Raw genomic sequence first — 24006 nt, 5'->3', positions numbered from 1 at the left:
AATATTATAAAAAATAAGTTCTTGACTTTTAGAGACAGAGAGGAAGGGAGAGGGAGGGAGGGAGAGAGAGAGAAATATCAATGAAAGAGAGGTATAGATTGGCTACCTCCTGCACACCCCCTACTGGGGATTGAGTCTGCCACCTGGGACCGTGCCTGACCAGGGAGTGAGCTGACAGCCTTTCAGTGCACAGGGTGATGCTCAGCAACAGCCACGCTGGCTAGGGCTTGTGGGTGGGTTTTTACGCTCAGGAAGAGTTTAGTTACAGTGACAAGAACACCTTTGTAGTTACAGAATCTGTTAAGGTGAAACAGAGTAGACTTAGTTTGTTGTCCACATTGTCAAAATGGGTAACAAATTGATTGCAGACCTAGGAGGTACTTGAACTGAAAAGGCTGATTTATAAAATGTGATACTAAAAGCTTTAATTTATTAACTTTTTAAATGTGTAGAGAATTACAACGAAGTCATGAGGTTGGATATTAACTATGTATTAATAATTTCTTCTAGAACCTCCCTTCTGGATCATCACGGGTTGGAGCCATTAAACTTACCTACATTTCAAAGGTGATCTTTCTGTACTAATTACATTTATGCTTGAATTGAAGTCTCTTAGAATGACAGTGTGAACAAAAGGAACAGTTTCCTTTCTATGTCATTTAATGATGATGTTCAGGTTCAAATCGTACTGAAAATAGGACCCGAATATTATGTTTAGCTTGTTTTTGATAAAATTAGGAAGAATATGGAATTAACTTACAGGATTGTAACACATTGCAAACGTTTACAGTAACTTCTGTGATGAGATAAGTGAACATCAGAAGGAGAGAAATCAGTGAGCAATTAGGTTCTATCTTTGGGAACGGAGAACATTTTCCTAAGTCTGTATTATATTTACTTAAACTGTTCCCATTTCCTTTATTTTTTCTTTATGCTTTATTTTGAGGAAATTATGAACCATCCTATACAATAAAAGCCTAATATGCTAAGTGTCCGGTCGTCTGGTCAGCCATTCAACCAATCAAAGTGTAATATGCTAATGATATGCTAAGGCCATTCAACCGCTCACTATGATGTGCACTGACCATCAGGGGCAGACACTCCGACCGGTAGGTTAGCTTGCTGCTGGGGTCCGGCCAATCGGGACTGAGCGAGATGGGCCAGACATGCCCTGGAGCCCTCCCGCAGTCCCTCCCCAGCCGTGTCCTTCCCCGGCCCCGATTGTGCACCGGTGGGGTCCCTCGGCCTGGCCTGCGCCCTCTCGCAATCTGGGACCCATTGGGGGATGTTGGAGAGCCATTTTTGGACCAATCCCGCAGGCCAGGCCGAGGGACCCCACTGGTGCACGAATTTGTGCAATGGGCCTCTAGTCTTTATGATAAAAGAATGATTTCCCCCCCTCATCTTTCACTTTCTCTCTACTAATTTGTTTTCTTGTTTGTTGATTTTTCTGGCATTTAAAAAAATATTTTTATTTCAGAGAGGGAGGAAAAGGGAGAGAGAGATGGAAACATCAGTGATGAGAGAGAATCATTGATTGGCTGCCTCCTGCACGCCCCACACTGGGGATCGAGCCCACAACTCAGGCATGTGTCTTGATAGGGAATCAAACCGTGACCTCCTGGTTCGTGGGTCAATGCTTAACCACTGAACCACACCAGCTCCAGCTGGGCTTTTCTGGCATTTTTGTAATACTATTTTTCTTTTCGAAAATTTTGATTTGATAATGTCAGGTATTTTCTATTCTGGGTTTTTTTTGTGTGTGTGTTTTACACTAAGTAATATTTTTGTGGATGATTTAAGATCTGAGATGTGAAAAGTAGCAACACAGTAGCTTAAGAAGATGCATATGCTTACTATTTTGCATATGTCGGGATTTGTTAGCAAGGTCTTCAACAAGAGACTAGTTTACAATGTGTCTCTGTTTAAAAGGTATTTTTATAAATAAAATACTTCGTTATCAGTATAACAATAGAACTATTCATTCTCATTGACAAAAGAATTAGCCGTCGCCCTAACTGGTTTGCCTCAGTGGATAGAGCATCGGCCTGTGGACTGGGGGGTCCCGGGTTTGATTCCAGTCAAGGACATGTACCTTGGTTGCGGGCACATCCCCAGTGGGAGGTGTGCAGGAGGCAGCTGATCGATGTTTCTCTCCCATCGATGTTTCTAACTTTATCTCTCTCCCTTTCTCTCTGTAAAAAATAAGTAAAATATATTAAAAAAAAAAAAAGAATTAGCCATTGGACAATAAAGATTACATATTTTAAGGGCAACTTTTTATGTTAAGGCCATATAATGTAAATTTATGAGACAAATGTTTAAGTTTACCTCAAGTGTTCCTATAAGTTAAGACTTTTAAAAAATTTATTTATTATTTTTTTCTCTTTTTAAATTAAGACATTTAGTAAATACTTCAGCGTAGCTTGCAGCTTAAATTCTATAAAAACTGTTAATAGGAGGCATGGAATTCCTGGGGCAGGAAACCCGGGTCCCAGTTTGCTTGACCGCCTGGTATACGTGCGTGCACTGTGGCGTCCCCGTGCCGCCTGTCCCTCAGTGAGACGGAGACGGGGTGGGAAAGCCGTTTTCCCGGGATTGGCAGTGGAGGGAGCCGTTGCCCATCTGCTGTGTCTTCACCACAGTTGCTCATTGCCTGGTCTTTTCAAAAACGGAAGCGCTTTTTATTTCTAAAATTTTTTCCAAGGTAAAGTGTGCTTTTACTTATTTATTCTTTATATTGGCACTTTATTTGTACTTGATTTTAATCAAGGATGCTTTCTTTAATTTTTATTTTTTCAGTGACAGTTTCCCTTCAGTATAACTTTGTGTGGGTCTCAGGTGGAAAATGGGCTCTCTGTGAAAATGAGCCGTTAACTAAGCCAGCAGGCTGCCCGGCCAGCTGCTTCTCCGTCGCTTCCCTTTGAGGACGTCACTTTCTCTGTGGAGTTGTTAACTTCATCTCTGCCCCCCGCTTAGCAAGTGTGAGGGGTGGGGTTTGTCCTCGCTGTAGCCATGCCACTTTCCCCAGAATGTATTCCTGGAACACACTGCAGTGTGACTCAGCTGTGCCTTTAGAGCTGAGATCACGTGGAGCCCGGACTTGAAGGTGAAACAGATGCTCCAGTTGTCGGTCCCACTCTGGGCACAGCGGGCTGTGGACGCAGCGCGCCGGGCGGTCGGGTGCTTCACCTTCTGACAGGAGCCCGTGCTGCATAGTAAGGGGACCCCTAACCCCCGATGCTCCGCTGCAGCGGTCGCCCACCTTTCGGACCTCACGGACCACCCGTGCCCGCGGACCACGGGCTGGCGACCGCTGCTCTCACGTACCAGAGGGTCCAGGCCAGCTCTTCCTTCCTCGTCGCGGTTTCATGCCTGCTGGATTGTTGGACTTTCTTAAGCATACACTCTCCCACCATCATCTCTCAGAGTTCACAGCTAATTTAGAAATGGACAGTTTGGGAAGGAGTCATAGTTTTGTAGAGGTATTTTGAAAAGTAGTTAAACTACAAATATTTATATGTGTGATTGACATGAAACCCAGAGGTTTACTTTCAGTTTTCGCGTTTCCTTTGGGAGAAAACAGGTTTGCGCACAGGGAGCATTGTTTGCTGTCGCCGCTCACGAGGGGGCCCGCGCCGCCTGTAAACGGCGGACCTTTGTCAGCTGCTCTAGAGTTTATTCCCCCCCGTGTGCGGAGGGGACGGTGACGGGGAGCGTGCGCTGGCCGTGGGCACCGGGTGGGCTGCTGCGGTGCACGTGCAGCAGCGAGTGATTCCTCTCTCTCGGTAGGTGAGCGATGCCACGAAGCTGAGGCCAAAGGCGGAGTTCTGTTTCGGTGAGTAGCCACCTCACGTGGCCGCGGTTTTAAGTTTAGTGTCACTGCCTCCTGTTGTCAAGGAAGCGCGCACTCCCGAGGGCTGATGGGTTGTTCGCAGGCAGGTTCCCCGGAACCACCTTCAGGGGAGGAAGGAGAGCTGCTGCTCCCCCCGACCCCCCACCCCGCTCTCCCCGCTTGCTCTCCCCCACTCTCCAGAGTCTCACCTAGTCCCGTCCTGTCCCCCCCGCCCCCCCCCCCCCCGGGCTAGCTGAGGGTAGCTGATGACCTTGTTACAGGCACTAACGAACGTCTGATAGGTTTCCCCTATGCTTGGCACTGGGGCTGCGAGAGGAACGAGAAGCAGTTGCTGCCTTGAGTCTCCCAGGCAGGCACCAAGCCTGGTACCTGTGTCTGTTACATCAGGAGGGAGAGGAAAGGGGTGTAAAGCTTCAGATTCTCATTGGGCATCTCGGGAGCCAGGGGAGCCACACTGACTGAGGGGACCCTGGAGGTGGTGGCCGCTCACCTGACTATCCTTTGCCCTGGGGAGAAGAGGGGGGCGGGCCTCCTGGGCAGGCGCAGGGGGGAGGGGCGCGCGGGGGAGAGGAACGCTTGTGAAGCTGGAGGGAGGGGAGAGACTGAGGTGAGCACGTGGGCAGGAGTCGGGGCCTAATATGTTGTTGACAAGTGGTTATTTTTAAACGATAGGTAAGGAATTAGCGTCTGGAAAGTAGGCATAAGGTGAAAGTAGTTTTTTTTATTTTTTTGTATGGATAAGAGAGTTTTGATGTTGGTAGATGAGTTAAGTGGCTTTCAAACTGTTCCCCGTACAGATGGGCCTGGGTGAGGGTGGTGGCGGCGAGGAGAGGAAGGGTGAGAACCATTAGGGGGAGTCCAGGGCCTGGGGCTGCACAGTGGGGTGCGGGGGGAGGTGAGGATCCCGGAGAGCGATCAGGGCGGTGAGGGGGTGGTAGGAGTGGAAAATGGTGGAGACCAACAGTGGAATGTTCTGGTGACGGCCCGGGTGGAGCTTGCAGATGGAGAGTGGGAGACGCTGGGATCCGTGGGAACGGGGCGCTGGCGAGGGCTGGGAGCTCGGTGCCCTCAGTGTGTCCATGGTGGGAGGGGCCTGGTAGGAGTGGCAGCGGTCTCAGGAGGTGTGTCCACACGAGAGGGAAGGCACGCGGGGGCAGGGCTGACGTAAGCCCTCTGTCCTGCCTGAGGCAGGTGGCTGTGGGACAGGAGTGGAGTGAGGGAACGCGTCCTGCGCAGTCATGGGCCTCCGGTAGGAAGCAGGTCTGAGCGGGTGCCACGTCGCTGTTCCCAGCAGCCTCGGATGCTTTCATCTCTGTCTCCACTGATGCTTGAGTGACCCACAAAGTGGAAAGTGCGCGGAGCAGCCGCCGCCCCCGGGGCTGGGCGACATCCCGGGAGAGGCGGGATCCCCAGAGCCTGGGCGGAGGGGCCGCCGGGAGCTGGGGGGTGACAGGGAACAGACCAGCTGGTTGTGTGTTGCTGTAGCTGCTGCTGGAGTCCCAGCCCCTGCCGTCTCCCGTCAGGACCTCCTGTGGGCAGAGCATGCCTGAGCCGGCAGGGGCGCTGGGAAATGCTGGGCAGGCTCCCGGCCCAGTGTCCCCGCGCGGAGCTGAGAGCGGCCCACCACGCAGGCGCGGGGAGCTGAGAGCGGGCCCACCACGCAGGCACGGGGAGCTGAGAGCGGGCCCACCACGCAGGCGCGGGGAGCTGAGAGCGGGCCCACCACGCAGGCGCGGGGAGCTGAGCGCGGGCCCACCACGCAGGCGCGGGGGCAGTGCCGGGAGGAGCGTTCGGTGGGGGGGTCTCTGTGTGCCCTTGGCGGGACATAAAGGAGTCAACCTTTTGGGAGACAACTTGCCAATTTCTGTAAAAACTTTTAGTGTGAATTCCCTTTGCTCCAACACATCCATGTTCAGAAACTTACCTATAGAAATGCTAGCCTAAGTATGGAGAAATGTATGTTTCATTGGGATAGTTTATATAATTTCAAAAGTTGAAACAGCCTACATGTCCATCGTTAGGGGTGGGTCGAGTATGTTGTGGTATTTTTGTTTAATGAAAGACGTGGCCATTAGAAACAAGAATGTTACCCTGGTTACTGAGTGATAACAGCAGTGCTACGGGGGGTCACAGCATTGACCCTCGCATGGTGTTTCATCTGCTACAAACATAAACTTGGAGGTAGTAAGTGCCCAATTTCATGTATTTTAGTTTATTTTCTCTCTCAACAGTTATGAACGCAGGGATGAGGAAATATTTCCTACAAGCTAATGATCAGCAGGACCTAGTAGAATGGGTCAATGTGTTGAACAAAGCTATAAAAATTACAGTAAGTATCTGTATTTTAAAGTTTTAATGTTTGGAAGTAATTGTACATTTTGAAAACACACCTACTGGATAATGACTGAATTGCCATAGGTTGTTTCTTGCGGTTTATGGACGAGATCGGTGTTCAGAACGTGAATGCATTTCCTGTGGGTGGTGACTAGCCCTTCGACCCGCCCAGGAATGCTGCGTCCGGGGGTCCGGCACTGCTTGTAGCAACGTCTCTAGGGGGAATGCGTGGGGAGTTCTGCCTGGAGGCATGTGGGGCTTTTTTTTCCCAGAGCAAGAGTCTTCCTGCCGCCACCCAAGTAGTGGGAGTAGGGTTCCCGTCCCCACTTGACTGGGCTGCTGTTGGGGGCGTGGCGGGTGTGAGGGCTTGGGACTGAGCAAGGCTTAGGGACGGATCGGAAGGGCCTCGGGGCGTTGGTCTCGGGCTCTAAACTTCTTGGCCTGCCCGCTTTCCCCCCTTGCGTGCCAGCACTTGCTCCCCTCACACCCTGCTCTGTGCGGTGACTTCTCTTCCGAGTGGGCTTCCTTTCTTGGCCTTCCGATGGACAGGAGCTTGTTGGGCTGTCACCTGCGCCGGGCCCTCCCTGAGGCTTACCTGACGCAGGTGGAGGCGCGAGACAGGGAGGGTTTAGTACCTGAGGTGACGGGAGAGGGTGTGACTGGGGGGACGCAGTGCATACAGAGATCCCGTCACACAGAGACCCAGACTGACCCCCGTATCCTCATGCTGACCAGTGTCACCCCAATACGTTTAATAAATACAATAAAAGAAAAAGGGTTGAGTGACTTGCACAGGTTGCCTGGCTGGTGAGGGGAGCTGTGAGCCCCGCCGGCTGTGAAGGGCCCCACGGCAGCCAGCCCGCGCCCTGCTCTGTCCTCCCACTGGGGAGGTCAGCAAGGACGTGGGGTCTGACCCCGTGATACTCCTCACCTCTTCCCTCCCGACACGCTGGTGGAGAAGCACATAGTGGGCCTGCACGGGAGGGGCAGGAGGGTTTCCTGTGGGAGCCTGTGTGTTTACTGACCCAGACAGCTGTTCTCCAAAAACATGGCCGTGGAAGTCACATGTGCTCGGTCCACATTGACGTCGCACTCCGGACGGAGTCACACCTGCAGCTGTGCTCAGCGGAAGGCCCGCGCTTCTGCCTCTCGCAGAGCAGCTCGCCGCCACTGACAGACCCCGCACGCATCGGCTCCGGCCAGAAGCAGAGGTTATTTCCGGTGGGCGCTTTCGAGAAAGCCACTTCGTACTGACTCAGCAGAACGCGTCCTAAGAGGCCGGCACCGCGGCTTCCCCTCTTCCTGTCAGTCTCTGCCGGAGTCCCCCTGAGAGACGGACTCCCCTGAGAGACGGAATCCCCTGAGAGACGGACTCCCCAGAGAGACGGCCCAGGCCCTCGGCCGAGTTGACGGTTCGCACTGACGGCTTCCCCTCTTCCTGTCAGTCTCGGCCGGACTCCCCTGAGAGACGGGCCAGGCCCTTGGCCGGGCTGACAGTTCGCAGGGACAAGCAGCCAGGCTCGCGGGCCTTCTGCGTCAGCTCGCGGCCGGTCGGCAGGACGTTAAGCAGTTGCAATGCCTTTGTTTCCACGTTAGTGAGGTGTTCGTTCACCTACGGAATTCCTATATCAACAGTCATTCCCTATTCTTGTGGGTTTATCACGGATACAGGTATTGGAATGCCTTAAGAATTTTTAAAGTTCCTAAGAAGTTTTGCCCGGCTGGTGTGACTCAGTGGTTGAGCACCAAGAGGTCGCTGGTTCGATTCCGGCTCGACCCCCTGTAGGGGGCGTGCAGGAGGCAGCCAATTGATGTTAATGTTTCTGTCTCATTGATGTTTCTCCCTTTCACTTCCTCTCTCTCTAAAATCAATAAATACATATATATATATATATATATATATATATATATATATACACACACATATATATATATATTGCTTCTCGGCCTTTTGGCTAAGATCAAGTGTAATAAAAACATATATAAAAATAAAAAGAAATTCCTAAAAGTTTTAAGCTATTTGGAACACTTTGACTTTTAATTTAAGTATTTCCTTCTCTCCTGCTTTTAGATTGGTCCATTGAGTCAGTCTTTCAGCATGTGTTGAATACTCCGTATTTTCCAGTAGTAGCTCTGCCCTAAAGCCAGAGATGATGAATACGCCACCGTCCCTGTCCACAGGGACATGGCAGAGTCCTGGGTGGGGCTGGGGGGAAGAAAGAGATGGCAGCTCAGAGCCGCACACGCGTTAAGTGCCCGGGTGAGCGGGTGTAGTGTGGTGGCTGAGTGTGGGTGACGGTCGCACTGACTCCGCGGGAACGGAGTGTCTCCCGGGCCTTGGAGCCTTGTCTCGGGGTTGCCGGGAACCCAGCCTCGGGAGAGGGCTGGATGGGACGATGAGGTGAGAGTAGGTGGGAACTAGTCCTGCCCTCGTGAGCACTCGGTAAATGGTGGCTGTGCTATAAGGAAAAGTCGTGTGAGCACTTACAGAGTTCGCACACTATCGACAGTTCTTACGTGTGTTAGTTTTATGTAGGCAGACTAAGCTGGGAATGGTGTGATAAAAGGGTATCTGGCATGCTGGTTGCAAAAGCATTCATTTCCCTTCCTGTTTTAGGTGCCAAAGCAGTCAGACTCACAGCCTCATTCTGAAAACCCGAGCCGCCCGGGGGACTGTGGGAAGAAGCAGGTGTCCTACAGAACTGACATTGTGGGCGGGGTGCCCATCATCACGCCGACGCAGGTAATCCAGGGTGCTCTGCTGTGATGGTTTCATTACGGAGTGGAGTCAGTGTTGCTATCGAAACGGAAGCAGTGCGGCTCCTGAATTAGTGCAGTAGTCGTGAACACAGAAAGCTTACGTAGTTGTCTCTAGTTTCAAAAGTTATGAGAACACCGACACTGACGAGGATGCCGAGAGATTGTTACTCACATTGCTGGTGGGAATGTGAAGTAGGATGGCACTTTGAAAAAGCGTTTGGCAGATTTTCATAAAGATAAACTTGCAGTTAATATATGACCCAGCATTTACATTCCTAGGCATTATTGTAGAGAAATGAGACGTATGTTTACATAGAAACCTGTACATGCATGTTCATGACAGCTTTATGCCTAAGAGCCCCAAATTGGACCTAACGCCGATGCTGTTTAGCGGGTGAGTGGTTAAACAGCGGTCAAACGAGGAGAACTGCTCAGCAGGAAGAGGGGTGGGCTGCTGGGCCAAGGAGCAGCCTGGCTGCATCCCCAGAGAATTGTGCTGGGTTAAGAGAGCCACTTTCACAGGCCCTCCTGACTCTGCTTGCATTATGTTCTCTAAATGGTAGACTAGGAAGGTGGAGAACAGATTCGTGGTTGCCAAGGAGTTGGGGAGGGGGCTCGAGAGGGAGCTGGGAGGCCAGTGCTGGATGGTGGTGGTGGCTGGATGCGGTGCACACACAGACAGATGAGTGTGTGTCAGTCCCGTGAATTCCAGTGTCAGGTTTGATCATGCTTTGTAGTTACACAGTTTCCCTGTTTGGGGCACTGGCTTGAAGGGTGCTAGGACCTCCTGTACATTTTAAAATACATATATATTTTTATTAGAGGCCCGATGCACAAAATGTGTGCAAGAGTAGGCCTCCCTCCCCTCCCCCCCCTCCCCCCCAGCTGCCGGCACCGGCTTCCCTCTGGCACCCGGGACCCAGGCTTCCCTTGCAGCCCCGGCTTCATCCAGAAGGACGTCCGGTCTAATTAGCATATTATGCTTTTATTATTATAGACTAGAGGCCTGGTGCATGATTGAATCATGCACGTGTAGGGTCCCCTACACGCTTTTGCTTTCGATCACGGGGGAGCTGGGTGCCTGTCCGCTGGTGCACCAGGCCTTTCAGAAGCCTCCGGCTCGGCGGAGGCTTCTGAAAGGTCTGGTGCCTGAGCGGACAGGCACCCAGCTCCCCCGCTTTTGATTGTCCACGGTGGGATGTGAGCTCACTGCCCCAGAGGCCCCTTCTGTGCCGCAGCACAGCCATGGCGCAGACGCTGAGCTCGAGCCGCCGCTGGCGACGCGAGTTCAGCGTCCTGCTGGCCCAATCGGCCACCCTGGCCACCCCGAGTCCCGCCCCCCCGCGCCTCCTGGCCAATCGTGGGCATAGTGAAGGTACGGTCAATTTGCATATTTGTCTATTATTAGATAGGATTGCTTTTAGAGAGGAAGGGAGAGGGAGAGAGAGATGGAAACGTCAATGAGAGAGAACATTGATTGGTTGCCTCCTGCATGCCTCCTACTGGGAATCAAGCCTGCAACCTGGGCAAGTGCCCTGACCGGGAATCGAACTGGTGACCTCTTGGTGCACGGGTCGATGCTCAACCACTGAGCCACACCAGTGGTGGCCCTTCTGTACATCTTTAAAGTACCAGGTGCACCAGTTAAAAATGTGGATTTTGTAATCAAAGAAAACACGATAATTTCAAGAGAAACATCAAAAGTGCTTTATTCAGAGTAATGCCCATCGCTAGCTACACATTCCCCCATCTTTCAGGTAATTTGTGAATGCCGTCCCAATAGAACTTTTCTTGTTTTGAGGCAGACCATTCAGAGACCCCATTTTCCACTTTGTCGTACGTTTTGAAGTGCTGCTCGGAAAGTGCGTGTGTCATTGATCAGAACAATTTGTAATCTGAAGGAGCAAGGTCTGGTGAATACAGCACATGGGTTAATACTTCCCAGGCAAGATCTTTTAATGTGTCTTTAACTGGTTTTGAAGTGTGTGATGGTGCATTACCATGAAGCAAAATTACTTTGCTGTGTCTTATGGCCCATTCTGGTCGTTTTACGAACAAAGCGTGATTCAAATTGACCTGGACGTTCTTTGTCTTTCACATCGAAATCATCACTTTTAAAGCATTTAAACTAGCATTCACAAGTATCTTGAGATGGAGCATGTTCACCATAAACTTCCCGATGTATAACGGTAACTTTCAGCAGCACTTTTCTTCAAAATAAAGTAATGAATTAAAACTTCCCGCAAATGCTTTTTTTTTTTTTTTTTGGCACGAAATTTGACATTTTTAAGTGTAAAAATATATGAAGTTTTGAAGCTTGCTGTCAATACAACAAAATAGTATACATATCAAATCGCATATATATCAACATATGTGTAACTCCATCTATTGAAAAAAATCCGCATTATTACCTGGTAACTTCCTGTGACTATATAATTATTTCAAAGTAAAAAGTTAAACCCCACTGCCCATCCCTCACACAGAGCGCTGGTGACAGGCCTGCTGCAGAGAGAGAGACAGGCAGGTGTGGTGAGTCAGTGGACAGTCACGATAAAGTGTCATAAATCAGCTGGGACACTTTCACTCCAAACCTGTGCTCCTGACTCAGCCGAGATGGAGTTGAAGATCCTGCTAGGATGACCACACGGCCTACAAGTCCGCTTCCCCTTTCTTAGGTTTTTAACGTGTTTCCCTCACAGTTCACCCCGTCTGTTCTGTGTGCGCTTCAGGGGCGCAGCGCACGCGGGGCAGGCATGTGCTCACGGTGGTCCCTGGTGCTCCCGGCATCCTCGGCGCGTGGCCTCGAGCGTGTCCCGTCTCTGCTCCCGGTGCTGGGCCGCACGTGTGCTTGGAAGCTGAGTGCCAAGAAAAGACCTTCTTTTCCGCTTCCCTCCAGAAAGAAGAGGCCAGCGACTGTGGTGAGAGCGCTGACAGAAACCCCTTGAAAAGGTCACCAAGCCATCTCCCCTACTTCCCCCCCAAACCGCCCCCCGACAGCGCCGTCATCAAAGCCGGCTATTGTGTCAAACAGGGAGCCGTGGTGAGTCGCGGGCCAGTGCGCGCACAGTGGGAAGTGGGTGTGAGCCGCCTCGGCTACAAGGCTTGGTTCTGCACCAGGACCTGAAGCGAGAGCGCAGCTGAGGAGTCGGGGGCGGGGGGCGGGGGTGCTGTTCTAGGGCCTCTTCACTCAGGGCTCTGACCGTCGTGCTCCGTGAGCAGCTGGGCAATGATGCCTAGTGCCCCCGGCCGGCCGTCGATGTCAGATGACCTTTCCTAGGAGTTGTACTGTTTATTCCGGGAAGTTTTTCTGTTGACCCCTCCCCGCCTTGGGAGAGGGTCACGTGGGGTGTGGGTGTGGAAGTCATCAGCACCCGCTTGATGCTGGGCTGGCCTCCCTCGGAAGCTCTGTGGCCTTGGCCTCCTTAACCCTCAGCCTCTGGTTTCTGTGGAAGGAAAATCACATCACAAACACCTCCGAGGTGCGGAAGGTGTGGGCCAGCCCGCCCCGCACCCGGTCCTCGGGGAGCGCTGCAGGCCGCCCGGCTCTCCCAGCAGCGCCTCGTGGAGCGAGGGAGAGCCGTGCATCCCAGCATTTCCGGCCTTCGCAGCACCTTCCTGAAGGGAGCCATTCTGTCCGAGCGAACTAAGTCTTTAGAATTTCATAAGAAAGTAAACGTTTTCAAATGAAAGAGACGAATTCTCTGAGTGGAGAAAGACTGACATCCTGCAGGTCCCTCGTCGTCTCCTCACTATCAGCGCAGCTCAGCAGGGGAAGGTCTGACCTCCTCTCTCGGCTCAGGGAGACCGGGGTGCGGGCTGGCAGGGTCTCCCCTGCGCCGGCTGCGGTGCAGTCAGCCCCCGGGCCGTGCTCGCTGGTGTGGAGGCTTTCAGACGCTCCTTTCTCTGTTTTCCTCTGGAGTCCAAAATGCCAAGTGCGTTCACAGAAATTACATGTCGTTGGCAAAAGTGTTTGTACAAAGAAGGTTCACTTTATTGATATTTATTGTCCTGCTAGTGAGTATAAAGTGCCTGCAGATGGAGACGCTTGGTGTGGTTTCATACCGTTTCCTGTTCTTGCTCTTGACCGCGTGAGAGCATTTGTTTTGTGGGGACTGGGGGTGGGAGGATGGGGAAGTGCCCTTTTTTTTTTTACTTTTAGAGCATTGAAATTATGAAGCTCCATTATACCATCGTGATAAAAGCTAAAGGCCAGGACCGTGCTTGAGTTAGGAGTTCAAGGCCTGATGGCGAAAGAGATGAAGTTCCGTCTCCCCCAGGGGAGGGCAGCGGGGCTTCCTCGTGCCTGCGTGCCTGTGGCGGGGTCGCTTCAGAGCAGGTCGTGGTTATCAACATCGGGCGTCTCGGAGGCGGAGTCTCACGTCTGTCCGGTCTCTCGTAGATGAAGAACTGGAAGAGGAGGTACTTCCAATTGGACGAAAACACAATAGGCTACTTCAAGTCCGAACTGGTACGTCGCTTTGTCGTAAACGTGCTTTTAGGTGCTGGAGGGTCATTACGCTGTGGTGGTTCTTGCAGGCAGTGTCTGCTTTCAGTCCTGTTTTCTCCTGGTGAGATAGTGAGCATGTGGTTGGAGAGGAGCGTCGTGGTGTTGGTGGATGGTCTCTGTTAGATGGATCGTAAATGATCGTAAATGAAAAGATTGCATCTTCAGAGACATTTCACCTTCAAAGGATTGAAAACATCAGAACCCCTCAGTCTGCAGGTTTCCTTCAGGGCCTGGAGGCGGGAGGCAGCAGCGGAAGGAACTGGGTCTCAGCATCGGCCTCTGGTCCTGCCGTCTGCCCTGCCCTCTCCACCTTTGCTTTGGGAGCAGATCACTTAGTTTCTTCACACGAGATGGTTTTGTTCTGTCTGAAGGAGGAATCAAAGATTGAAATTCCCTCTCCTCAGTTTGAGTAGCATCCTTATCTAAAACACTACCGGCCCGATGCTCGAAATTCGTGCAAGTGGCTCGGCCCTCGCAGCCTCGGCCGCCCTCGCAGCCCTGGCTTCATCCGGACGGTCGTTCTGCTGTTCGGTCTAATTAGCATATGAGCTCTTTATTATATGGGATCCTTGCCACGTGACCCACGTTTTGCAATAGCCTGATGGGGACATTGAGTGCAGTTCTGTGCTTCACACCCCGCCCCCCCCTTCCTGTTTGATGGGACCTTTGAGGGGAACCACGTCTCTACAGGGTGCAGGGTATACAGAAGCGTTATAGTCAGAAGTTATTTTTAAATGAACTGTTTTGTAAAACCTTAAAGATTTGTGATTTTAAAAGTGTTCGACTGTGGTTTACGTTTTTCCTCGGTGCTCGTAAAATAGCAGCACGTCAGGTCAGGCTGTGCTCGTCAGCGGCCTGCGGTCCTAGTCTTGGATGGAGCATAGTGTGTGGGGTGACGCTGTTAGGGCCAGTGATGGCCTGTGGCCGGGCTTCTGTCTGGTGTTGTAACCTTGGGTCAGGTGCTTACATATCTAACCCTCAGGTCCCTCAGGTGAGTACTAGTGCATGTGTGTAGGGGGTGGGAAATTCCAGGGAGCTGACCTTTAAAATCTAGCACATGCCCTGACACCTAGTAAATGTTCGATGAAATGTGCTTGTTAAAATAATGCATTCGTATAAAAGTGTTCGTCTTAAAATACTCACTCAGCTCAAAGTGTTTGGGTGTCACTGCCTGGCACCTCGGGGTAGTCTTTGGCTCTTCTGATGCTGCATGATTCAGGAAGCATCATCTTGACGCACGTCTCCAGGTCAGACAGCCGAAGAGGCTTTTAAGAAGAGACGTCACGTGTTTGTCTGTCTGCTCTTTTCCCGCCAGGAGAAGGAGCCTCTCCGCGTGATCCCCCTGAAGGAGGTGCACAAAGTCCAGGAGTGCAAGCAGAGGTGAGCCGCGCCGTGTGCTGGCGTCACGCGCACAGCGTGTGCAGGCTGATGGGTGTGCTGCAAGATGGCGTTTTCTGTATTTGTGTCATTTTCCACTTCTTACAGTTGTGATACGCTAGACCTTTCAAAACCCTCGGATTAAAGTAGTGAGTTTTTTTTTGTTTGAAAACTAAAAATTAGGAAACAATCCTTAAGCTTATTAATGAAAAGGAAAAACTTCAGTGTGAACAGCTTTATCATATTTGGCAAATTGGTGATTAGCATGTTAGTGTTTCAAGGTTGGTGCAGAACAGCTGCGTGAGAATGTAGTCATTATGCAGTGCAAACTGATTTCTTCATGTTAAAAACTTTGAATTTTAAGGCAGTTTTATGTACCTTATCTAAAATACACACATAATTCCCTGGCTGGTTTGACTCAGTGGATGGAGTGTCAGCCTGTGGACTGAAGGCTTCCGAGTTTGATTCCGATCAGGGTTGTGAGCTCCATCCCCAGTGGGGGGCGTGCAGGAGGCAGCCAGTCGATGATTCTCTCTCATCATTGATGTTTCTATCTTTCTCTTCCTCTCTGAAATCAATAAAAATATATAAAAATAAATACAAAATAAAATATACATATAACTATATAAACTTTAGTGCAAAAAGAAGTTGAAAAAATTGATAGCTTGGTTTTGTTAAATTAGTATTTTACCTCATACTTATTTTCTTATTGATACACTGGAGGCCCGGTGCATGAAATTTGACCTGCACTCTTCGCAATCTGGGACTCCTCGGGGGATGTCTGACTGCTCCCTGCAGGATCAGGCCTAAACTGGCAGTCGGACATCCCTCTTGCAATCCAGGACTGCTGGCTTCTAACTGCTCGCCTGCCTGCCTGCCTGATCGCCCCTAACCGCCTCTGCCTTGGCCCCCGCCGTCACAGCTTCATCTGGGAGGTCGTTCTGCTATCTGGTCTAATTAGCATATTACACTTTTATTATAGATATTTGGTATTGGGTAAATAAATGAAAAAACCTATCAAACTGCTGTTTAAGACTTGAAAATTTTTTATGTTAACAGTGACATAATGATGAGGGACAACCTCTTTGAAATTGTAACATCATCTCGAACTTTCTATGTGCAGGTAAGATACTTATTTGAAGGTTATAGATCCTCTTCACCCAGAATTAATAATTTCAGAGGGATGTGAACTTGTAGGTTATGAGAATAAGCAAAACATAATGACAACTGCAGCTTTTTTTTTAAAATCATTGTTGAAATTATGACATATGTCCCCTTTTGTCCCCCATCAACCTGACAACCGCAATTCATCAAAAAGTGTTATGTTTGAAATTATTGGTAGGTCATATGTTCAGCAAACGAGGATGCTCTTTGCCGTGAGTTAGTTGAGTAGAATTAAGTAGTATTTGGAGGAAGGGAAATCTACTTTACTTAGAAGCTAAGTGTGTACTTTGAACTTGGATTATTTTGCACATATTTTGGAATTTTTGTGCATCATTTTTGGCAATTTTGTAAAATTGGTACTGATGGCAGATAGGCATCTGCATCTAAGTTTAAAACATACTCTTTGCTCATCGTATTAATCAGATTGGAATTTTTAAAAAACAAGATTTGTTTTTGTTTTATAAAACTTACATATGCTTATTGCAGAAAACTTAGAAATTATAGAAAAATGTGAAGAAAAGGGTGGTTTATAAAACACACAGGATCCCACACTCGGGCAAGCATTCTCTTCTTGTACCGCCTTTCTGAAGGCATATATTTGTAAAACAAGTAGAGTCATGAAATATAGTGCATCCTGGCCGGCTGGCTCATTGGAGCGTCGTCCATACCCCAGAAGGGTTGTGGGTTCAATCCCTGCCTGGGGCGGGTATGGGAGGCAACAACCGATGGGAGTTTCTCTCTCTAAAAATAATAAACATATCCTCGGGTGAGGATTAAGTAAATAAATTTCTTCTTCAGGATGAGTTTCTAGCTCTAGAGTAACTCTTAGTGCACAAACCTTTTTAAACCTCTTTATTTTGCCAACTTGATTTCTTGACATGTCCTCCTATTTGCAGTGAATGAAGGTATATGCTTTACTTTTGCCTACTTTGAAGTTTTTCTTTTAAAAAGTATTTAATAGCCTTGGTTCAAAAATACTATCTTGATTCTTTAAAACTTTTGACCTTGTAGAGTGCAGACTAGAGGTGAAGGACAGTGTCTCCACGCCCTCCTGGGCCCGTGTCGGGGGGTGGAAGTCACAGGAGGTCTGCAGTCCACGTGGGGAGCCACGGGCCCATCGAGGAAGGTGCTGTGGGCTCTGACTGCCAGCACTTGCGTTAGGGTTATGGCACTCCTCTGAATTATTTCTAGAAAAGCCGCTTACCCAGCAACACCTACCTGGTTTAAAGTGATTTCTAAACGTGTTTGAAGCCATTGTCTTAGAATGGTTTTGTTGTGGAGGCTATTGATTCCCAGCTCCGAGGCTGGGTCTTAGTGCCGGAGCTGGTGTGGGAACCGGACTGAACGCCCCTTTCTCCCCCAGGCCGACAGCCCCGAAGAGATGCACAGCTGGATCAAAGCCGTGTCGGGGGCCATCGTGGCGCAGCGCGGGCCCGGCCGGTCGGCGTCTTCTGTACGTGTCTGCGCCGTGCTGCTCCCGGGGCTCCCCATCCCGTCACGCTTCCCCGCCCCTCCCCCTCCTGGTTTCTTTCCGGTGAGATGCACGTCACGGTGACTTCCACACCACCTGGTCCTGCAGGACAGCCCTGCATTTCTAATGTGCTTCCCGTGGGGACGGATGCGTAGCTCCCTGCCGCGTCGTCCGTCTCCGTGCACAGCAGGACGGGAAGGAGGCTCCCTGCCTGGTGTCAGGTCCTCCCTGGTCAGTCCGGTTTGGCACAGCGGCCACTTCTTAGTGCCGGGGGGGGCCTGTGGTGTCGGCGAGGGTCTTGTGGGCTCACCTGTCCGAGACCACCGAGCGGCCGGAGCCTCATGCACCGACGGCTCGAGGGCAGGGTTTCAGCTCCCGGGCCTTCTCGGTTTCTGCCCTCGAATTGGAAAGGCGGCTTTTGTTCACAATCTTAATTGGCTTTGTGGTCGTATCGGGAAAATTAAAGCAGCTAAACATGCTCAGAAATAGTGAGGAGGATGTTTTTAATTTTAATGTCCCACGTTCAGGTACAGCACAGGAGTAAGGGTCACTTCCAGACCCCCTCGGTCTCTGGTCTCCGATGGGCTGAGGCGGGAAGGCATCGCGCGGTGCCCCTCAGGTCTGCAGAACGTGGGCCGATAAGGAACTTGGTCACGTGATGCATTTCCCTGGTGTAATGTTGCCTTCTTTTTTTTTTTTTTTTAATATACTTTATTGATTTTTTACAGAGAGGAAGGGAGAGGGATAGAAAGCTAGAGACATCGATGAGAGAGAAACATCGACCAGCTGCCTCCTGCACATCCCCCACTGTGGACGTGCCCGCAACCAAGGTACATGCCCTTGACCGGAATCGAACCTGGGACCCCTCAGTCCGCAGACCGACGCTCTATCCACTGAGCCAAACCGGTTTCGGCTCTTTTGTTTTTTAATAGATTTTTATTGAATTCAGGGAGGAGGAGAGAGAGGTAGAAACACCAGCTGCCTCCTGCAAACCCCCCACTGGGGATTGAGCCCGCCACCTGTGCATGTGCCCTGACCAGGAATCGAACAGTGACTTTCCGGTTCATAGGTTGATGCTCAACCCCTGAGCCACGCCGGCCGGGCGGTAACGTTGCCTTTTAATGGTTTCCTGCTTTTAGTCACCACAGACCAGTCCATACAAATCCACCTTCCTCGCTTCTTAATCACGCCTTCTCCCCGTCCTTTCTGGACTATCAGAGTCCCTTTCCCGGTGTTTCTCGGTCACCGCCTGTGCCTGTGACCTCCCCGGTCGCTGTGAGGTTCTGCGAGCGTGCTGCCTGGGGAGAGGAGCGGGGGGGGGCGTGTCTGTGCTGGTGGCGGGCCGCGGACTGTCCGCTCACTCAGCTCCTCCTCTCCGGGTAGGTCCACTCTAACCCCAGCTTTGCACTGTGTTCCAGATGCGGCAGGCCAGACGGCTGTCGAACCCTTGTATTCAGAGGTACACACCCAGGACTGGGGGATGCGGCACGTATGTGGGCGCGCACGCACGTGCCTTCTCACTCCCTACTCACCCGTCCGTCCTAGAAAGTTGAGCTAACAAACTGCCTCCTGCAGTTGCCGTAACCTGTGACACTAACAGCCCTCAGGTCCGAGTAGCAGAAAAAGTAGCGAAAAACAACTTGACCGACTGAAAGGCCGGAGATGCCGTCGCCTAAAACTCAACTGGTGGAAATGCCAGTTTCTGTATTTTCTGTGTTTTGACATTTTCCCATGACACCACTCAACACGCATCCTCGTTCTAACGTGTGCAGTCGTGCATGCCCGGGTGTTGGGCGGACTCTGCTGTAGTTTGCATGGCACTGAGTCTCAGGTGACCTTCCGCCTCCGTGGGCATCGGTCACGTGGGGAACTGGCAGCACTTTGTTCTCGGAGCCACTGGTGCCGTGGACGAGCGCAGCGCACTAGGAGCTGCGGGCGAGGCACCTGCGGGTCTGAGCCCGCTGGACGCGAATTGAGATCAGCAGTCACAGCTGAGCCACTCCCCGCAGCTTCCCCACTGGCTGAGTCTGTACCCCGTGTTCCCTGACAATCTTAAGTCAGATGAATGCATGACACACAGAACTAGACATGCAGTTACATAGAGAGAAGAGACTGTGCTCGTGCCGCAGCGGCAGTCAGGCGTGCTGGACACGTAGAACGTGTCGCCGACCTCCTAGTGCTGACTGACCGCGAACTTGAAACGAAGGAGCACAGCCGGCCGCCGTGAGCACAGCTGAGCGGGCGCCTGGACCCGTGCGCCTCGCAGGCTGGCTGCGCCTTCGGGGTTGGCTCCCAGCGCCGCGCGGGACAGGCTGGCTCCTTAGTGAGGGCGGCCGCCACTGCTTCACACTCGCTCCTGCACGCGCCTGGCTTTGGAGAACATGCACACGCTTGCTGCATGGCTCACGCTTCTGCTCTGTGTGTGTGTGTGTGTTGCTTGTTTCTCAGAGAATAAAGCCTCACATGAGCTATTGACCGTGTCGTGTGTGACTGACCGTGTCTGACCCCCACTCCCTTCCAGGAGCAGCCCGGTGGCCCCGAGCCCCGGCCCGCGCCCCGCGCCTCCGCAGCGCGTCCCGCCGCCGCTCGCAGCAGCTCTCTGGTCTCAAGCTTTACCCTGGAGAAGCGAGGACTTTGCGAGTCTCTTGCCAAGGTCAAGCCAGGGAGCTTCAAGGTCCAGACTGTCCCTCCAAGAGAACCAGCTTCCAAAGTGAGCGCACGCGCCCTGCCCGCCCCTCCCGGCAGGAACGGCCCGCGGGAGGGGCAGTGCGGCCCCGTGGACTTGGACTTGGACGACGCGAGCCTGCCGGTCAGTGACGTGTGAGCTGGACGCTCGGCAGCCTCCGGGCCAGCCCTCCCTCTCCTGAGGCTTCAGCCAAAGATGACAGGGTGACAGGTCTCCACGGCCTGTCGCACGGCCTCGGACGTGCTCCTCAAGCTGGTGAACCAGGGCCGGGCGTGGCCACGCGGCGGCGCCTTCTTAACGGAAGGACAGAAGCAGAGTCTCGTCTCCGCTCTCCGTGTCGTGCGGCCTCACTTGGGTGATGAAAACGTGTGTGATGGTTTTTCCTAATGAATTGGATCATTACATGTTTATCCATTTAAAACATTAAAAATGCTTATCAGTTATCTCGGTCATTTAAAAAAATTGCTACTATGACTTCCTCTTAGATGATCAGTATTTACACATTGTTGCTGGTTAATATCATTGAATGAAAATTGCCAGATCGAGATACCTAAGCCCCGATGTCTGGTGCTGTGACCCATCCCAGGATGCGGGCAGGTCTGACAGGACAGGCTTGGTGCCCTGGGTCTCCAGGTGCGTGAGTTTCGCACAGAGGGGGTTCCTGGTCTGTTGGGGAGGGCTGTAGGCTGCACTGGGTGGAGAAAAGAGGAAAAGTAGATTTTAAAAAGCTGTCTATTGGACATCTGTTTGAAAAAGGTTAAGGCTGCAGTAGTCATTGCTGTATTCAGTGGAAATCATTTGGTGTGACGTTTCTGGAGACCTGGTTTTCCTATGAAAGTTTGTACAAAGTTCGGATTTCTGTGTTGGGTCCGTGAGAGACGCCAGGTTCATATGTAAGGACACCTCCCTAGTTCTGCGATGGGCCTCGACTGTCACTAACAGCCTCTATTCAAGTGCCTGTGTGCCATCTCGTCGCTGTGCTCGAGTCCTGCCTGATGGGTTTAACCCTTGTGCTGAGTAAGGCATCATTTTATGTTAGAGATACCAGATGCTGATGTGTACTGCCCGTGCAATATTTTTGTTTGAGAACACACGTTAGTCCACACTGTCCTGGGGAGTCGTTAACATAAACATAAACATAAACAGCAGCGCCTCTGCAAAGCTCTCCGTCCGAGGCGCTGATGACAGACCGTCTGAGCAGGTGCCGGTTTGCAGTTCAGTCGTAAACATTTGCTTTCAGAAAAGACTCTTGAATTCACATGCTGCTATTTTTGTGACATTTTACCATTTCCCAGTCCTGTTTTGTTTTGAATTCATACATGTCCCGTGTCTCCTCATTTTCTAAGATGAGTTCTTGTCTGAGAAAGAGACTTCCTGCTGCCGCGGTGGGTGGGTCCAGAGGTCACTGTCCATGACACTACTTACCAGAGCGTCACCTCAGCGCCCGGCGCGGGAAGAATGCACCTCCTCCTGACGCATAAGCTAATGTCTTTAATGTTTGTTCAGAGTTTCCTTCTCTGCAGCTCCATCTGAAAGTGTCAGGAGGGAAGGTGGTGAGTAGCTCTCACTTTTTATTCATTGTGCCGGCTCCTCCGAGGCCCCCAGCACGCCCGGGAGCTGGTGTGGACGCCGGCTGGGAACCTCGGACAGGTCTTGGTACCGCTTCCGCATCGCATGTTTATTTCTCATATTTTGGTAATTTGATGTTTTTCATAGTGACAAAATGCTATCTATTTTGGGACTTTTTATGGAACTACCCTTGTACTCAATAGCATAGGAAAACATTCTTGTGATTTTGGGGTCTTCTGATATTTATCTCAGTACTTTTATAATAATATGAAAATTATTTAATTATTTTAAAACATGCTTTCTTTGTAAACATGTCACATCTGAATTGTCAGAAATTGAACACCTTACTGTTTGCTGCATTTTTCTGTACATGTAACATGCCTTCGTTCAGAATGGGGACACGCGTGTGCCTCCCAGCATTTACCTGTACACGCGTCTTTATAATCCCGTGGTGGGACACTGTAACAACGAGAATAAACCGCTCAGAACTAATCCACCTCCCTTCTCACGTGGTCTGGTTGTGCTCTGTGAACAGTGAACAGCTGGGCAGGTGGGTGTGGCTAATGACGAATGTATGGACTGAGGGCAGGCTGCTTGGTGAGCCTCGAAAGACATTGCACATGGAAAACAAAAGTCTGTGGGAAAAAGCTTACTTACTTTGTTCAGTAAAACGTGGTCTCCCGAGAAAGTTACCCGTCGGCTTCAGAGATGGGTGGATGGCCGGGGCTCGCCGTGCAGGCTGGGTGGGGAGATGACGGGGCGGGGGGCGGGGGGGGGCATGGATGCCCAGGGGCTGTGGATGGCTCGTCAGGGCCCGCCCGGTGCCAGGCGGGGACGGACACCCGTTGGACAGGGCGTCTGCTGTGTAACGGGCATCTACCACGGGCACCTGCGGGGCATCTTCATGAGCTGGTGCAGCTTCCTCTCCCTCCCTAGGACGTGTGTAGGGTTTTTTAAAAAATGAGAACGTTCTAAACTTTGTTGCTTTTACCAAAGGAGCGGTCCCGTCCTCAGCCTCTCTCACTGGTGGCTGCTGTTCGGGACTTTTCCCCAAGGGACCTCGGTCAGAGGCCTGGCACGCCGCCAGGCAGGAAGTGCTGTGTGCAAAGGGCAGTGCTGGCGCTGAGTCCCGGTTGGCTGGGAGTCTTCCTGGTCTTGGGCAGGGTTTGCCAGCCCACACAGACCCTGGTGAAAAGCACACTTGGAGGGTCTGCTTTCTAGTTACAGCCTGTGCTACGCAGACCCAAAAGCATTTGTGTTGTTTTCAGATGATTTTTGAAAATTGTATTTCTTCCAAGCTTCACACAGAACGTGGATTGAAAATATGGCTGAGTTGGGCTTAGCATTGAATTTCTATTGATAAAATCATACTATTCCGTTATGACACTAGAGGCCTGGTGCACGAAATTCGTGCACTTGGGGGGGGGTGTCCCTCAGCCCTGCCTACGCCCCCTCGCAGTCCGGGAGCCCTCAGGGGATGTCCGACTGTGGGCTTAGGCTCACGGGGAGTGGACCTAAGCCAGCAGTCAGACATCCTTGGTGCTGCTGCAGAGGCAGGAGAGGCTCCCGCCACTGCCGTTGCGCTCACCAGCCTTGAGCCCGGCTTCTGGCTGAGAGGCGCTCCCACAGAGCACACTGACCACCAGGGGGCAGCTCCTGCATTGAGTGTCTGCCCCCTGGTGGTCAGTGCGCGTCATAGTGACCGGTGGTTCCGGTTGATTTACATGTTAGCCTTTTATTATATAGGATGCTTAAAATGAATGATGCCCTTAGTCATGTGGTAATGGCGCCACCTTCTGGTTGTGTCATTGCTAAATTTAAAGCAATTGGGCCCTGCATCAACCTATGAGCCAGGAGGTCAGGGTTCGATTCCCGGCCAGGGCACGTGCCTGGGTTCCAGGTTGATCCCCTGGGGTCGGGGGGGCGGGGAGTGTAGGAGGCAGCCTACCAATGATTCTCATCATTGATGTTTCTATCTTACCCTCTCCCTCACTGAAATCAATAAAAATATTTTTAAAGAAATAATAAAAGTAAAGCAATTGAGGAGTCTTTCACTTTATTTTGCTCATAGAAGATTAGAGGAGATATGCAAATGACTTTTTAAGTTCTTTTTTGAGATAATTGTACTCAGTTCACTAGTTACAAGGAAACCTCAGAGCTCTTGTATGCCCTGTGGTCAGTTTTCCCAGGGATAACATTGAAAAACGAGTAAAACAGAACCAGCACATTGACACGGATCCGGTCAGGACCCCGGGCATCCGTCAGCACAGGGTCCCCCACTG

The 24006-nt window shown here is 51.2% G+C and overlaps 1 protein-coding gene across 5 annotated transcripts in view; it reads left to right on the top strand.

Moving 5' to 3' along the window:
• Positions 1–22221, top strand: part of PLEKHA1 (pleckstrin homology domain containing A1) — a 34963-nt gene extending 12742 nt beyond the window's left edge. For 2 of the 5 annotated variants that reach the window (XM_079794015.1, XM_079794016.1), the window contains exons 3-12: positions 511–567; positions 3793–3838; positions 6088–6185; positions 8808–8933; positions 11847–11990; positions 13350–13418; positions 14773–14837; positions 15894–15957; positions 17362–17451; positions 19991–22221. In XM_079794015.1, coding sequence (XP_079650141.1) covers positions 511–567; positions 3793–3838; positions 6088–6185; positions 8808–8933; positions 11847–11990; positions 13350–13418; positions 14773–14837; positions 15894–15957; positions 17362–17451; positions 19991–20293 — 1062 coding nt within the window. In that variant the 3' untranslated portion in view covers positions 20294–22221. The other 3 variants (XM_079794018.1, XM_079794017.1, XM_079794019.1) reach the window with 3 other exon arrangements.
• Positions 22222–24006: the final 1785 nt, after the last annotated feature.

This window comes from Cnephaeus nilssonii (genome assembly GCF_951640355.1).
Source record: "Cnephaeus nilssonii genome assembly, chromosome: 16".
NCBI lineage: Eukaryota > Metazoa > Chordata > Mammalia > Chiroptera > Vespertilionidae > Cnephaeus > Cnephaeus nilssonii.
The sequence above is the reverse complement of the archived record's forward strand: the minus strand, read 5'-3'. Positions and strand labels throughout refer to the sequence as shown.